The 17,492-nt window shown below is 42.9% G+C and overlaps 2 protein-coding genes and 1 non-coding gene across 3 annotated transcripts in view; 2 read left to right on the top strand and 1 right to left on the bottom strand.

The window, feature by feature from the left end:
• Positions 1-289: 289 nt before the first annotated feature.
• LOC129080579 (probable G-protein coupled receptor 148) lies at positions 290-1,204 on the top strand. The gene has a single exon (XM_054586114.1). It carries the CDS (start codon positions 290-292, stop codon positions 1,202-1,204), a length of 915 nt encoding a protein of 304 aa, XP_054442089.1.
• Positions 1,205-3,509: 2,305 nt separating this feature from the next.
• Positions 3,510-3,700, top strand: LOC129080798 (U2 spliceosomal RNA). The gene has a single exon (XR_008530204.1). It is a non-coding gene; the product is annotated as a U2 spliceosomal RNA (small nuclear RNA).
• Positions 3,701-15,594: 11,894 nt separating this feature from the next.
• The window catches only part of SP110 (SP110 nuclear body protein), a 38,850-nt gene continuing 36,952 nt past the window's right edge, over positions 15,595-17,492 (bottom strand). The window contains exons 20-21 of the mRNA XM_054585557.1: positions 17,097-17,237; positions 15,595-16,175 (exon numbers count right to left, since the gene is read on the bottom strand). Coding sequence (XP_054441532.1) covers positions 16,062-16,175; positions 17,097-17,237 — 255 coding nt within the window. The 3' untranslated portion in view covers positions 15,595-16,061. The remainder of the gene's footprint in view (positions 16,176-17,096; positions 17,238-17,492) is intronic.

The raw sequence follows: 17,492 nt of genomic DNA, 5'->3' as shown, positions 1-17,492 counted from the left end.
ATTTTGTTCTATTTGATGATTATGGAAAGTATATCTTTTCAATCCTCCTTTTAGGTGATTTGAGTGTATGCCTTTCCCCTGAAATTAAGAGAAGACACCAGATGATTTCTCCAGTTTCTTTGATCTATGTCAATACTATCTAAAACTGTCATTCTCTATACTGAAAAACATGCAATCTGTTCCTTGAGACTGTGCACAAGATCGGAGAGCTAGAAAACCACATGAGAAACCTTAAGCCAGACTCACTCTTGTTCTTCTCTCCTGCAGGCTCCAAGCTGCCCTGAAGATCATGAACTTGTCTGCTGAGCACTGCAACATCTCAGACTGGCTGAGGCTCGAAGCAACAGTGAAGGCCTCTGTGTATGTGGTCACTTTCTTTTTTGTCACGTTCATCACAGTCGTCATCATCACAATAGTGTTGCAGAATTCAAAGCTGAGGAAAGAGGTTCGATACATCCTCCTTTGCCACCATCTGATGTGCATCTCCTCCTACTGTGGCCTGGGGGTTGTCTTCCAAGGAATGCGGGCCCTGCTGGTCAACAGCCCTGTGGTGATGTGCTGGGTGGTGTTTGGAGCCCAGCTAAGTTTTGGAGAAGGTATCCTCTTCACTCTGGCCTTAATGGCTGTCAACACTTACCTGGCCATTTGCTGGCCATTGAAATCTCTGTCCTTTGTAAAGCCGGTTAAATATAGGGTTCTGGCTGGGACTTGGATCATCATTGTATTCAAGAATGTTAGCTTATTCATCATAGAGGGTACCAAGTCCACTGCGGTTGCTGTTTTAAGATCTGAACCCCTCTGCCCTGTGACTTTGAACAGTACTCCTGCCAGAGTCATTGGCATGATTTTCCTTCTCCTTCTTCTATCTGTTATTCTTATAAGTTACTTTCTAATATATCAAGAGGGCAAACGTGCTGGCCATTTTAATAGCTCAAATATCAAAGCAAGAAAAACAGTCCTTATTCATTTATTGCAGATAAGCTTACATGTAATACCAACCTTAATATTCATAGGTTTGGGAAAGATGTGTGGAGTGTTTTTCTTTGCTTTAAATCTGGCGCTTTTTGGAGTCTTTGCGTTTGCCCAGTGTTTTAACCCTCTGATATATGGGCTCTGGAATAGAGAGCTGCGAAGCAGATTATACTATTGGATGTGCTGTCAATTTTGGTGTGGTCACATGATGAATAGCGGAGGGCCAGTTTAAACAAAAACTCAGCCTTTTTTTTTTTTTTCATTTTTAATCCTCAGCCAAGGATATGTTTATGATTTTAGAGAGAGTGGAGAGGAAGGGAGAGAAGAGAGAAACATCGATGTAAGAGAAACATCCATTGGTTGTCTCCCATATGCACCTTGACTGGGGATCGAACCTGCAACCTTTTGGTGTACACGACAATGCTTCAACCAGCTGAGCCACTTGGCCAGGGCAAAACTCAGCCATTTTGAATCCATGACTCTAGTCCTAATGGACCATCAACTAGGGTTAAGGACTTGCCTTTTACTCAACCTAAAATTAGCGTGTTGATTTGATTTTGAAAATAATACTAGTAAGTCAAAGTTATTCATCGGACTTACACACTCTGCTGCTGCATATACTTATATGTCCTCAGTGAAATTATTTTATGTTTCTAATTATAAACCCAGATCAATATTTTTGCTAGTATGTCTTACTGTGTTTCAACAGTTGAGTGGGAAGTTGAACAGTTGAATGGTCTATCTTCCCATTCTTACATGACGGCCTCAGCTTGGGGAACATACCTGGCATGCAGGCAGGCCCTGAGAGCCAAGTGGTCTGGGAAATGTAGTTCTTAGTTTCAAAGACCTAGCAGTACAGGAAGTTACCCCAAAAGCAGTGTGACAAGAGGACTGAATGAGCCAATCCATGAGATCCATGCAGGTATTACTATTCCTGACATAGAGATGGAAATGCTGAAGCTTAGAAAGGCCTTCCAGGAGCTTAGGAGGTCAGGGCCCCCCCTTTAAGATCTGCCATATACACGGCTTGGCCCAGGGGGACCATTTCATCATTACTGAGAGCTGGACCAACCGCTTGGGAAATCTGGGCCCTGGTTCTTCTCTTTGCTCTGGGTGTGGACACTTGGCTTGTGGAAAAGAGCCTTTTCCCGCCCTTTGCCTTGACTACACTCTCCCATCCTTAGGCCTCCATTGCTTTTTATTTATTTATTTGGTAAATAAGTTATATTATTTTTGTTAAATTTATTGGGGTGACATTGGTTAATAAAATTATCTAGGTTTCAGGCGTACAGTTCTATGACACCTCATCTGTATACTGCGTTATTGGTTCACCCCCCAAAGTCAAGTCTCCTTCCATCACCATTTATCCTCCCCACACCCCCTTCAACCTCCTCCCACCCCCCTTTCCTTCGGGTAATCGGCATGCTGTTGTCTGCGTCTATGAGTTTTGGGGATTTTTAAAAATTAATCCCTTTGTCGTTTTTACCCAGCCTCTCAAACCCCCTCCCCTCTAACAGCTATCAGTCTGTTCTCTGTATCCATGAGTCTCTTTCTATTTTGTTAGTTTATTTTGTTCATTGGATTTCACATAGAGGTGAAATCATATGGTCCTTATCTTTCTCTAACTGGCTTATTTCACTTAGCATAATACTCTCCGGGTCTATCTATGTTTTTGCAAAAGGTAAGATTTCCTTCTTTTTTTACGACTGAATAGTATTCCATTGTGTTGAATGTACCACAGATTTTTTATCCACTCACCTACTGATGGGCACTGGGGTTGCTTCCAGATCTTGGCCATTGTAAATAGCACTGCAATAAACATAAGGGTGCAAGGCCCCCATTGTTTTTAGATTCTAGTGGCTTCTGTGTCATTTCTAGACTCTATTTTGGCCTCAAGTCCTGCTCATCTTCTTGCTAGGGGTTCAGTCTAAGGCTTCCCTCTTCCTCCAACCCCAACTCTGAGAATTCAAAGCACCACCTTCCCTTTTCCAGTTTGCAAGTCTCATTCCAGCGTGGGCACCAGAGCTTCTTCCCTTTGTCTTCTGGTACCAAATACAGTGCCTGGTAGATGACAGGCACTTGACAAAAGATGAAAAGGACTCACTAATCAGTAAGACATGCCTTTCTACAAATTCCCTTTCTGTAAAACTCAAGCTGTCTGTTTTTGTTGAAATTTTAAGCAATCAGAGAGGAGTGGAAGAAAACCTCAAAAAAAATTTACCAACCTTAACTTAGTTATAAGTCCCAGATCTAATATACATAATTTAAGTTATCCTTAAAAAATTTAAGCTCTATTTTCTGACATCAAAAGGTAACTTCTACTTGTAATATTGACTGAGTGTCAGAGTGGCGGTTTTTATTTTCAAAAGCACAGGCTGTACAAAAAGAGGTGGTGGGCCAGATTTGATCTGTGAGCCACAGTTTGCCAAACCCTGGTCTGTGCCATTGTCCTTGAACAATGCATTGCACAAATTTAGATGCCGGGAATATCTGTCAGGATAGACCGGGTTATGCCACAACAACAAAGCCTTAGTGGCGTCATTTCTCAGCCTTTTGGCTTAGATCAAGTGAAGTATCAGTTCTTATCAGTTTATTATCTGATATGTCTTCTGCCTGAGGGCAATATATTAAATGGAGTTTTGGAGCAAGAAGATGAAATAGGAGCTTGCTCCATCCGCTCTGCTTATCAACCCAGTATTGCAGTACCTTCAAGAACAGTGCAAAAACAAAAACAAAACAAAACAAAAAAAAAAGAAAGAAAGAAAAAAAAATCTCAGTGGCTTAAAAGAACAAAGGTTTATTTCTCACTCATCCAAGGTCCCCTGAAGGTCAGGGCTACTTTCCAGGGCAGCTGCCCTTGTGCAATGACTCACCTTTACTCCTCCATATGGACACATGTCCCCTCAGTATTAGCAAAGGACAAGAATGTGGAAAATCATCCGCCAGCTCTGAAAGGATTTCATATTTCTAGGTCTATAAAGATTTTTTTGAATGCACCCGTGCCCATTCATTTCAGCATCATCTGTGGCTGCTTCTGCATCACAGAAGAGTTGAGTGGCTGCATGGCCTGCAAAGCCTAGATTATTTACTATCTGGCCCTTTGCAGAAAAAGTTTGCCTTAATGCAATACACAGGTAATGTATTAAAGAATTGTATAATTGTATTAACCCAGTCACCCCAATAAATTCAACCTAAAAAGACACTAATGCATTAAAAAAACATTTGCCAACCCTGGCCTAGAAGGCAGTTGTCTGACAAAATGTGAAATGTGATAACTTTGATTTAAAATGTGATTCAGAAAAATAAGACTCCAAATAAATTTAAGGAACACCCTAATCAATTTATTTTATGTACATTCATATTTTTATGGGTGATATAGGATAAAGAAATCTGTCTAAATAAGTTTAAAAGCTCCCTGAATTAGTACACAATGCAACTCCCAAGAAATAAGAAAGCATTGTGGTGTAGTTACATTTGCAATCTTCTTTTCCTTCTTCACAATCTATGGTCTCTTAGACTCAATAAAATAGGGTAATGTATGGGGTCTGTTCAGAAAGTATCCAGCCATGCACTATGAAAGAGACATTTATTGAAGAAGATACAAGATACATTGTACATAGGACAATGATGCCTCAGACACCTTCAAAGTAGGCACCTAGGGACCTCACACAGTTCTCCCAATTGCCATTAGCTCCCCAGCTCCCCTGTCATATTTTCCTGAATCTCATCAATGATCTGAAATCTCTTTGCTTTCAAAGGTGATTTTAGTTTTGGGAAAAGCCAGGAGTTGCAGGGCACCAAATCTGGGCTGTAGAGGGGCTGAGTCACCTGGATGATTTGATGTTTCACCAAAAAACTCTACACGAGACCTGATACGTGAGTGGGAGTGTTGTTGAGATGAAGCTGTCGATCACTAGTTGCCCACAGCTGTGGACTCCTGAATCATCTGTGTAGATGTTCAAGCTTAACATAAAATTATATGCGGATCTGTTGCTCTACTCCCTCAGTCACTCTGAATGCAACAGCCACCCAGTGCACATGCTCACTCAAGGGTGTCTACGGCTCCCACTGACTAGTACAGTGAAGTTGTCATTGTTCATACATGCGCATTCCAGTCTACTCTCCTTGGCTGCCAGGTTATATCAATGCTGTGCAAACAGTTCTCATTATATTAACAACGGCTAGACTTTTTCCGGACAGACCTCCTAAAAGACAAAAAGCAAAAAGAAACAACTCTCTGGAAGAGCCTTTGAAAGGCTAGTTACAATGGGCAAGCGTCTGAATCAGCTGTGCTCTCTTGCATGGACTCTGCCTGTGGCAGTTGGCAGCACAAACAATCCGGTGGGCTGTGACTTCTTATGGTGGCTGAGATAGCTGGTAAGAGCATCTGAATGAAGGAGTCTTCTATTCAGGGTCTTCCCTGGACTTCATTTGGCCACACAGGGGACCTGGATGGTAAATGGCAGTAGGAAGGCCCTGGGCAGGTACTGTTTCTCCTGCTGAAAAGTGATCATCTTTGCACCAAGAACAGTAAGTGGTGCCAAAGGAGTCTAGATGAGTGTTAGTTTGTTTTCTGCAGTCTCCGTTGCCAGCACATCTGAGGATGGCAGCCAACGGTGTCCTCACTTTAGAGAATTCAGCTATAGCTTTCCGGTAAAAGAAAGGGAAACAAATGCTCTAAGATGAGATAAGCTGTACTCTTTTTTTTTTTTTTTAAATCCTTTCCTACTTTGACATATTTCCTACAATGAGATATTAGTCTGGATGGGAGGCAAAAAAGAAGGCAATTTATTCTAAATCATTGTACTTGGTTAAAGGAGGAAAGGCTTATAATACACATGGACTTCTCCTTGTGCCTTTAGAAGGGCCCTCCATTACAAAGGTACTTGCAGAAAACTTCTAGAAGACAGATTGGAAAGTGCAAATAACAAGTATTATCAGTTTAGGGGACTGTTGGACCAGGTGGGACCAAAGCGTGGGGTCTGATTTTGGGTGAGGGTGGGGAGTCAGACTGATCATGTAGTCTTTTTTTTGTTTTCAAATTTAATTTTTACTTTTCGATTACAGTTAATTTTCAATAGGTCTTGTAGTCTTTTTGAAGTCAGGTTTATTGAGGCATAATTTATGTACAATAACATTCACTCCTTTTAAACATAGATTCATGAGTTTTGATAAATGTATAGAGTCATGTGACACCAACAATCAAGACAGAACAGTTCCATCACCCCAGAAAGTTCCTTACGGCCCTTTGGCAATCAATTCACTACCCCCATCCAGCTACTGACAACCACAAATCTGTGCTTTGTCTCTGTGGTTTTCCCGTCTCTAGAATGTCATATAATTAGCATCATATAAATGAAATCATACAACTGCCAGCTATTATGGACTGAATTGTGTCCCCTCAAATTCACATATTGAAGTTCTAATCCCAGTACCTTTGAACATGACTGTACTGGGAGATAAGGCCTTAACAAAACAAGTAAGGTTAAATGAGGTAATATGGGTGGGGCCCCAATCCAATACGACAGGTGTTCTACTAGACAGGAGAGGAAGAGACATCAGGGATGCACATACACAGAGGAAAGACCATGTAAGGACACAGCCAGAAGGTGATGTCAGCAAGCCTGGAAGAGAATGCTCTTACCAGAAACCAACGCTGTCAACACCTTGAACACCTTTTCAACTAGTACAATGTTCTTGGGTGTTCATGAATGCAATCCATGTTGCATTCATCAGTAGTTTCTTCCCTATTGCTGAATAATATTCCATTGCATGAATGTACTGTATTTTGTTTACTGACTCACCTGTTGATGGACATTTGAGTTATTTCCAGTTTTGGCCCATTACTAATAAAGCAACTATGAACATGCCATGCAGGTCTTTGTATGGACCTATATTTTTCATTTCAATACCTAGGAGGGAGTTACTGGATCAAATGATAAGCATATGTTTATAAAAACTACCAAACTATTTTTCAATATGGCTGTGCCATTTTCATTTCCATGAGCCATGCATAAGATTTCTAGTTGCTCAGCACCCTTGTCTACTCTTAGTATAGTCAGTCTTTTAAATTTTAGCCATAGCAATCGGTATGTAATGCTATCTCATTGGGGCTTTCCTTTGTATTTTCCTGATGACTAGTAATGTTCAACAACTTTTTATGTGCTTAATTTGCCATTTGTATATCTTCTTTGATGAAGTGTCTGTTCACATCTTCTGTCCTCCCCAATTAAAAAAAAAATAGGTGTTTTGTCTTCTTAATTATTGAGCTGTAAGCTTTTAAAAAATATATATTCTGGGTTCAAGTCCTTCATCAGACATGTGTTTTTGTATATATTCTTTTCTGGTCTTGGCTTAGTTTTTTAAATTTTTATTTTCTTAAAAGTATCTTGAAAGGACAGATGGTTTTAATGTTAATTAAGTTCAATTTATCCAAGTTTTTCCCCTTGTGGCTCATGTTTATGTCCTATCTTAGAAATCCTTGTTTAACCCAAGATCTCTTTATTAGTTTTCTGTTAATCCCATAACAAATTACCACCAATTTACTGGCATGAGACAACATAAATTTATCTAACAGTTCTGTAGGTCAGAAGTGTGGGTTCCTTGGCTGGTTTCTCTGCTCTGGTTTCTGACAAGGCCCAAACCAAAGTGTTGGTTGGCTGAGTTCTTACTGAAAATCTCAAGTAGAATCTACTTCCAGGTTCATTCAGGTTGTTGTCAGAATCCTGTTCCTTGAGGTTGTAGGACTGTGGTCCCCGTTTCCTTGCTGATGTCAGCTGGAGCTGCTCAAGACTCCTGAAGTCTTTTCTCTGATCCTTGAACATGGGCCCCTAACTCTCACAGCCAGTAAAGCAAGTGAAATCCTTCTCACGATTGGAAGCTCTAATTTTGCCTCTGTCATAGATGGAGAAAGTTCTCTCTTTTTAAGGGGTCCTATGGGTAGATTAGTTAGGCCCCTTTGGATCATCTGGAGTACTTTCCATATTTTAAAGTCTGTAACCTTAATTACATCTGCAAAGTCCCTTTCGCCATGTCATATAACCTATTCATGAGGTCTAGGGTTCGGGGGTAAGTATCTTTGGGAATTTTTTGCATATGGATATCCAATTTTTCTAGAATGACTTGTTGAACAAGTTAGGTGTTTGATTTCTCTCTTGGTGAGAAATTGTGATTTTTACAGTTTTCGAACAAATAGAACCATGGCTCGTGTTTCATAATTGTTATTGCTGCGTTCATGGAAAGTCCGACCATATTTTTGGCATTCACAAACATATTTTTCTCTGGGAATTTTTAGGAGTGGAGCACATGAAATTCCGTTTCCCTCCTCACCCTCCACGCACGCCCAGCCATCCATATGGCTATGGAACTGATAGCCTAGTGGCCAAGTCTCCGTTTATGCTACATAAAGGCAGAGCCAGTAAATCATGGGCCAGCTCTTTGGCTGGTTATGATTTTCTGCTTCCTGTCTAAATTGTCACTGGGGCTGGTCCTTGAGATAGATCAGGAATTTTCACCCTGGGGGCTGGGGGAGGGATGGGGTGGGAAGTGAAGCAGGGATGACACCTTGCTGTGAATGTCTCTGAGAAAAACAGCGCCCTTTTTTAAAAAAAGATTTCCAGCAGTAAAAACTATATTCAGAAAAATATAGAACAGAAGATGGCCAGGTTTCAGAAATTCCACCCTCACAGCTTCCCGCAGTCTCCAGTCATCTCACTCCCTGGGCAGATAGTCTCCCCTGGGCTGGGCTCTGTTACAGTTCTCTTTGGGGATCCCCCTGCCTGACCTGAGCCAGGGTCATTGATTCTCTCAGCCTGTTAGAAGCTGGTGACCTGTTCTGGATCCAGGCTGAAGCATGAAGCATTATGGGACCTCAGTTCCATAGGCACAGATGGGAGGGGTGGTACCTGGGAAAACTCAGGTCAAGGGCAAGGAACTCTCACTTGTTTCAGGCAGCAGCACTGACATAGCTTTATTGAGCTGTGTGCCAGGCACTTTGCATATGTGGTGAGATGAAACGACATCTCTTCTGAGAAGTTAGGATGATTAATCTTGGGCTGGGCACCCTCCATTATCTGTTAGTGAAAGAAAATTTTACATACCCCAGGGTTGAGTGCAAGTGTTCTTTTGGCAGAATAAAGCCCAAGCCAGGCTTAGAAGTTCTCAAGAAATGACTTTTGTGAAATAGGCCATGTTAAATGATTAAACAGAAGAAAGTTAGGTAGCAGGATTCTACCAGCTAAATAGAACTATGAACCTTCCCCAGGGACCAGGAGCAGGAGTCAGGAGGAGATTAATTCTTCTGGGTAAGGTGCACTCTTTTAAAAAAATTTTCACTTGAGGACATTTTTTCATTGCTTTTTAGAGAGACAGGAAGGGAGAGAGGAAGGGAGAGAAAGCTTGATGTGAGAGAGATGAATTGATGGGTCGCCTCCCACACGCCCTGACCAGGTTGCATGTACAACCTAGGCATGTGCCCTGACTGGGAATTGAACCTGCAACCTTTTGGTTACAGGATGAAGCTCCAACCAGCTGAGTCACACTGGCCAGGGCGGGTAAGGTGTGCTTTGATTCTGGGTATCTCAGGACAGAAGCTGGAACCCACCCCTGTACACCTTCTCTACCCTCCCCTGGGAACAGCGGTCCTTCTCGCCCGCCCCTGCTTCACTCCTTGGAAAGCCAGACAGTGAGAATTGATCCATTGAAGCACTCAGAGTGAAGGGGGCTGCTATACTAGGGGCATCCCTTTCCCTTGTCTCTGGTCACCCTTCCTCACCGGGTCCCTAGAAGGGGGGTGTCCCCACTGTTTTTCTCAAGGTGTCGCTGCTGCCCTGCCACCTTTGGCCTTTGGTCTTCAGCTCTGGGCCTCTCTTGTCTTCACTTTTTGTTTCTCCATGCGGCCACTGCAGGAAGGCCTTTCAATCTGGATCTGCCAATAGTCTGCTTCTGTGCTGTTTAGCCCAGAACTGTAGCCCAAATATGATGGGGGTGCCCGTCAGCCAGCTCAGGGCAATTTCATGTTCCAGGAAAATACCAGCTCACCATCCAAAAAAAGCTTCAGAACGTACCTCAAGGAAGCATCTCAAGTCTCTCAAGACTGATCCAAAGCAAAGCATCTTCAAGGTCCTCCCCTCTCTCATCTGTGAAGTCCTGTTGACAGCAGCCTAATAATAGTCTTTTTTCTTCTCTCATTGGATCGCGCCTGCCCCCCACCCCCCGCCCCGCAATCCGGCCCACTCTGCGGCTTTTTCTAGTGGTCCTCTCCATCCCCTCTCTCAACTCCTCTTTCTTCCCGGTTTTGTCTTTTTCTTCTGCAAATGGCTTCATTCTTTTCTTATTATTGTTTCTCAAAAGTGGTTCTATTTAAATGAATGTTTAAATAGACGACAAAACATTAAACAGCCAAGCAATGCAACTGCAAAAGTCAGTCAAACCACCCACAGGGGGTTCTCTCACCCCACAAGGCAGGGCTGCCAGCACCTTGACCTCTTAGTTAGATTTATCCTTTTGTCAAAAGTTTAATTCAGACAAAAGACCAATCTCATCTTAGTGCAATGGATGTCAAACTTAACTGTGCCAGAAAAGAGTTACCTGGCAAACCTGTTAAACTTGTTAAAGACACTGCTTGCCAGTCTTGCCAGAACATCAAACATAGAGGTTCTCAGACGGGGTCAGGAACCCCAGAAGCGGCATTTGAACAGGCTCCTTGGTGATTCTGAAGTGGTTGACCGTTTTATAGGGAAGCAGGATTTTTCCACCCCAAAATATGTCTTTTTGGCATGAGGATTATTTCAGGCTGATGATTATTTAAAAAAGTTTTTTTTTTAAGATCTTTTTTCCCCCCTTCAAGAATTATTTATTTATTTATTTTTAGAGAGGAGGGAAGGGAGGGAGAAAGAGAGGGAGACAAACATCAATATGTGGTTGCGTCTCGCCCACCCCTTTCTGTGGACCTGGCCCACAACCCAGGCATGTACCCTGACTGGGAATCGAACCGGTGGCCCTTTGGTTCACAGGCTGGCACTCAGTCCACTGAGCCACACCAGCCAGGCTAGGCTGATTATTTTTAAGAAGCAAACTTTTTACCTCCTCCTCAACTGCCTGAAACAATTGTAGATGGAGGGCCTGTTCCAGGAAGAGAGCTATCACTAGAAATAACTACAAAGAATGTGGGTGCAAGTGGTGGGCTTGGGGGTCGCCTGGCAGGGCCTGGAGATCAGATGCTTCTCTCGGTCTCTGCAGGGCATGCAAACATTTGCTTACCAAACATTTGCTCTTCCCATCTTTCTGTGAATTGCCTTCCTCCCCTTGGAAGCCCCAGACTTTTACCCCTTTCTCCTTAGTTCGGAATGGCAGATAGAGCCCAATTACCTGACCATCTGTGGGTCCCCATATTCTTATAGAGCTCCCATATGTGCAAAATTAAATTAGTTTTTTTCTTCTTGTTATCTTTCTCATGTCAATTTAATTCTTCTAGCCAGAAGAATCTAGAAGGGTAGAGGAGAAGTGTTTCCTCCTCAACAAGTTCAGTGGGAAGCCGACAGAGGTACAAACATCTCTCTCTCAACACCACTTGGCCAGATTTACTTTATCAGGACCCAGGACCCCTCTAGTAGTGAGGACCTGACCCTTGACCTGTAGCATCTTGGACAACAGGCCAAGTTCTTGGAAATGGGAGACCTGTAATCCAGGTCTGAGTGAATGGGAGATCTAGAGCCCCGGTCTCAGTGAGCTGTTGGCCATGTCCTGGCTGGGCTTACCACAAGGCCACAACTTGTTTGGTGAAAAACTAGACCACACCACACTCTTTCCCATTCCCATTGTTCAGTGCACCTCCGTTGCTGCATTACACTAGCTGTGAGGCTTCCAGCTCGTGATGAGGAACAGAGGGGACCTCTGACCTCTGTCACGGTGAGAAAATCCTCACTTAAATTTTCTCCAGGTGCAAGCCTATGCCTCACTACAACGGTCCACCTGGTTATTTTAGCCAGCCTACTCTGGAGAAGGTCTGGCTGACGCTCTGGTTGGTGTTCCTGTTACCAGATGCCCAATCATAGAGTCATTGAGAGCACCTTTGCCCTCTTTAAAGCTCCAGTTCCTGGTTCTCACGGGAGTTTTGCTGCCTCAGTTCTTTTCGGTTTCTGGAGAGGGTCCTCTCTGCCCTCTGGTGGTGGAACGGCAGTGTATCCAATACAGCTGCCCATAGAAGCCCAGCTTGCTGGAGCTCAGAAGGACCCCGAGGAAGGTGCTGCACAGCCCAGAGGCTGATTGCTAATGAAGTCCACCTCTCCCAAGGGCAGGTGTACTTGACCAGGGGCCCGTGGCTTCCCAGCTCCTAAAAATGAGTTTTCCAAGGTTGAATTCTGGTGCCAGCCGGAGGAGGGAATATATTTTTACTTTGGATTCTTCCAGTCACTTTTCGGCAAAGATTTTCTCTCTCATTTTTGCAGCGTCAGCATTGTCAAGCTTCAGGGAACCATTCAGGAGCCCTTTATAACTGCCTGTGTCACAGCTTGGGTGGAGGCAGTCCTGAGTTGACCCGTGCTCTTGGCAGCCCTGGCCAGTGTGGGAGGGAAGCAATGAAACCTGGCCGGACCAGGAAGAGAGAAAGAGCCCGGGTACGGGGCTGAAAGGGATCCCTGGGGAGAGGCCGTTGGCATTGTCCACAGGGTTATCACAGGCACTGGTTTCATTAGGAGTCCTTAATATCTAAGGAGCTGTGTGCCCAAATTGGGTGGGGCAGGGTAGCGGGAGACCAGGGTGGCCTGTGCCTACAGCTGCTAGGGATTGGGGAATCCCTATGATTCTCAGCGGAACTAAGCAGAATAAACCAAATCCTGTTCTTGGGGGTGGGAATAGTTTGAAAACCAGGAGAGCAGATCCACAACACAAGGGAGCCAAAGGGAGATATGGTCCCAGAGATGGGGTCTTGATTGTCATGACAACCAGAACGCTAGTGGTTGAAACTTGAAAGAAATAAATGACTCCTTAATGTGTTTTTGTTTATTTGTGTGTGTGTGTTTAAGTAATAGAGCAACCAAGACCCCTGATTTTGGGGTGGGGGTGGGGTGGGGAGAGAGAGTTAATTCAGCTTATAGTGCCAAAATGAAAGAAAGGGTCACAAATGGATGCAAGATTATTTAAATCACAGCAATTCTGCCTAGCGGGAACCAGTGGGGAGGGGGAATCTTTGATCATAATGCGTTAAGATTATGCTAGGAAGAGAAACGTTTAGCACTCCCCTTAGAAGGATTTGGAAATCTGAAGACCATACCATGAGATGATCATCTCTAGGACCCCCCCCCCCTCCCGGAATGGCACCAGGAGTGGCAGTCTTTAGGGCTGTATTTGTCATCTTGCCATACGATAAAAAATGATTCTATTTCATTACAAACTGCCTCCACCCTTTTCTGGATTGCAGGTGAAATCGGTCCATTTCGCAGTTCACATTACTGTGGAAACACCTGGAAACAGACACTAAGGAGATTTCTATCCATTCTCTGTTTGTTGGTGTGTGACACTGGGTACCTCCACGGGGGCTCCAAGAAGCCCTTCTCCCAGGTGCTCACTGAGAAACCCGGGGTCCTGTTGGGCGGTGCCTGCCTTGCTCTGGGGCAGGGGGCGGGGCAGTGATGCGGCCGCTCGTTCTTTGTATTAGTCAGCTCGGGGCTGCTGTCACAAAATCCCACAGACCCGATGGCTTACACAAGAGGTCACGCGCCAGCTGTTTCAGTTCCTGGCGAGAGCTCCCTCCCACCCTGCAATAAGCCACTGACTTTAGGTGTCCTCCCCCAGCCTCTCCCCCGTGTCTGTGTGGAGAGCGATCTCTGCTGTCTCTTCCTCCTCTTATAAGGGCACTCCTTTTATCTGATTAAGGCCTTATCTTTTTGGCCTCACTTAAGCTTTCAATGTCTCCTTAGCGGCCCTCTCTCCAAATAGTCACATTGGGGGTTAGGGCTTCAACCTATGAATTTTGGGGAGGGGCGGACAATCCTGTTCATAACAATCCTCCATGGACACTCAAGAAGAATGAAAAATCAGAAACACAGATCAGGAAAACTTTGTAAGTTGCAATGACTTTTTCTATTTTTGTGTTGAGGAAATGAAAATATTGTGATAAAAATTTATATCCTTTGAGGCTTGGTCAATAGACAGCAATTCATATTATTAAAATGCTAAAAAAATCATTCAGTTTAAAACATTGACCATAAAGTCACAATTGTTTTAAGTTAATATATGTAAGTCTCATACTAATGACCTAAAAGGAGTGCTGTTTGGAACTTCTTTTTTTTTTTTTTGTGATAAGTAGGGAGACAGAGAACAGATAGACAGCGTACAGATAATAGATGTTCTTGAAAGTGAGCCCAGAATAAATGGATCAGAAAGACTTAATGGAACTGAAAAAAGAGCCAGGTATGTGTATCGAAAGGGCTCGGGGTGCCCAGGCAGGACCAATGGTAAGAATGAATCCTATCTTGTCAGAAATAACTAAACACACAGCTGCAGAGATAAAGGCAGGCACCCCATCCGTGTCCACACGCCAACATAGAAACAGAATTTTCACTGATTACAGAGCAAAATACCCCAAGGCAGTGGAACAAAGTTTATTCAACTGAGAAGGTGAGAAGTTCTGTTAAGACATACGCTGTAGCACAGTTTGTGGTTGATTTATGAAAATGATCAAGGACATTTTGAGAAGTGCAAAGACTCAAAGCATACTCCCCATGTACTCTTCACGTTACTGAAACTTCAGTTGACTGAGAGATGGTGCAAAAATGAGGTACGGAGAAGCCATGCAAGAGAAGGCCACTGGGGAATCCCAAATAGTAAAAACAGAAATACAGCAATATTATTTTCATGACCATGGATTACCATATGATGAAAAATTTCATTTTTGTTTTTCAATTATGTTATATGCTATTTCACTGAACAATTGATGTAATGTAAAAACAACAAAATAATGACTTATATAATTAAATAAAGTTAAAATAATTAGAGTAAAAGATAAAAATTTTAATAATAATAATAATGAATATCCATATTACAAAACAGCAGATAGACTGAGGGACACAGAGTTGACAAACAGTTTGGCTTAAACGTGTGGTTCATTAAAGATATTTTATTTTGGCTCTGATATTTGAAAAAAATAAGTTAAAATGAACTTGGAAAACTTTCAAGTGAGTATTCACAGAATTAAAAACTGTTACAATACCTCCAGAATAGAAAATAAGAAGAAAGAAATACAGACAAAAATAATATAAAGTATTCAAAAGGGAAAGAATTAAATAACAGGGAAATAAGGCCAACTGTAAAAAAATTCAATGGATCACTTCTTAGGAAAATGTAAAAGTAGAACTGATTAAAAAAGTAATAGATATCTGAATAGTCTAATCACCATGAAAAAGCTGAGAAGAGAGTCAGTATAAATCTCTGATGAACTCTAGGCTGTATAATTTTATGAATTTAAAACACTATTAACTATTCCAGAATGTGTACCATGGTAGAAAGTTTTATGAGTTATTTTCCCAAGAGAGGACAATCCTATACTTGACTATGGCATTATACAAAAACTTACAGACCAATCTCATTTATAAATACAAATGCAAAATTCTAAAAAAACACCCAACCCTCTTTGCAACAGTATAAATATGTAACAGAAACAAATAAATTCCACACAAATTTAGATTAACTTAATGAATTTTTCATAGTGGTATGCATGTAGAAAAGTCTAGAATATGAAACCTTTTATGGGACCGGGCCTCAGATTCTCCAATGAATAGAAAGCAAGGAAAAAAATGTGGTAAACTTATAGAATAAAAGGGACTTAAGAGACAGATAAGCCAAAAGCAAGCAACTGTAAAAAGATTTGGAGAATGTGAACTATGGTGGGCATTTAATGGTATTAAGGAAGTACTCAGTTTTTTAGTATGAGGCTGCACAAAGGTGGGGGGCGTGAGAATTCTGTGAAGAGCCTGGATTTGAGTCGAGGGGACATCTGATCACATTTCCAGACTCACAGGCAATCTGAGGATGACCAGGGTTACATCATCGGGACCCTGAAGTTGGGGAACCTCAGTCCTTCCAGAAGGGGGTCAAGGGGGAGCCTGGAAACTCTTCTCCTTGGCTTCATGAAAAATAAGCACCTCTTTGAGATCCTTTTCAAATTCTGTCTCTAAATCCAGTCCTACTTGACCAAAGTTGGAAGCCTAAAACAGAAAAAAGCAAATGCATGGATGTCTACGAACCAAGGATTAGGGCCATTAAACCAAGGGTCTGTCTTAGAGGCCCTGCCCTCCCTCATCCAGCACTCGGGCAGCATGGTGGGGAGACGCTGCTGCTTCACTGACGTGGATGAGGCTCTGCCTGGCTGTTCACCTGGACCTGCCCAGTGGTCTGCCCTGAAGAGCTGATTCTGATCACTGTAAAGCCTGAAACTGGTGTGAAATAGGTAACATGCAAGCATTTCTTGAAAGCCCATTCTTGAAAGCCCGTTCATCTTGGGTGAAGATGAGCATCTTCCTGAGCTACCTCCGCCAAAAACGTCTGTACAAGTGAGAGTAAAACTCAGGAGAAACTCAAGAAACTAACGTTAAGAATGCCTTGAATTGCAAAGTGTCTCAACTAATTGTCTCTCCCCTTCAAAGAAGGTAGACGACAACAAGCTCTGAGGGCAATTTGAGATGATGTCTGAATCCACTGGGAAATTTAGGTCAAAAAGACCAAGTACGAGTATCCTGGAAGTTTAATTTATTTCATGTTGTTTCATTAATTCATTATTTCTGTACTTCTAGGGCATGAAGAACAATGGAAGCATAAATGGCCCCTTTCAGTTTGAATAAGGAGGTTGGACAAAATTGACTGTACCATTGGAGTAGCCCCCCCAACCTGGGACCTGAAGGTGGATTTTTCCAGGCACCGTGTCCTGCTTATGGCTCTTTTTGACATTTACCCCTGGAATGCGGAGGGGTTCCCCCTGCCACCTCCCCCCGCCCCCCCCTGCCCACTGGAATTCTTGTTTTCTGAGCGCTCTCTAGGAAGAGACTGGGTAAAATTCTTGCAAAGTCTGTCAACCAGAAGTTAGGGGAAAGTAGGAAGGGCATGAGAAGGAAGCAGGGTATGTCCTTTACCTTGTAAAATATTTTATGGTTGTGAAAGATCAGGCGCATGTCCCGTACGAACCATGCCACTGTGTACACTTTCTCAGCCAACCTTTCTTTTACCAGGTCCAGCCACATGGCTTCCCTAAAGGGCTCACCGTAATCTTGAATCTAGGGACAAAGCCACCAAAGGGAGTGATATTAGCCCAGTCATCAAGACTGGATGGATCGAACTGAAATGCAAGTCTCTATTTCCAGGGTATTAATGATAATACCACCTGACACCTATATACCAGGCTTTATTCTAAGCACTGCCACCACCATGACACGTGCTCTCCACAATGACCCTGTGACACAGGCACTAAAATTACTCCCACTTCAGATGAGGATACCTAGGGATGGAGAGGTTAAGCACCTACCTGAGAT

Source organism: Pteronotus mesoamericanus, unplaced genomic scaffold, assembly GCF_021234165.1.
Source record: "Pteronotus mesoamericanus isolate MK-2021 breed Mesoamerican mustached bat unplaced genomic scaffold, CSHL_Meso_final contig_90, whole genome shotgun sequence".
Classification (NCBI taxonomy): Eukaryota; Metazoa; Chordata; class Mammalia; order Chiroptera; family Mormoopidae; genus Pteronotus; species Pteronotus mesoamericanus.
The sequence above is the reverse complement of the archived record's forward strand: the minus strand, read 5'-3'. Positions and strand labels throughout refer to the sequence as shown.

Excerpts from the sequence above, each read along its gene's own strand:
- LOC129080579 (XM_054586114.1), top strand. The coding sequence starts at position 290 with ATGAACTTGTCTGCTGAGCACTGCAACATCTCAGACTGGCTGAGGCTC.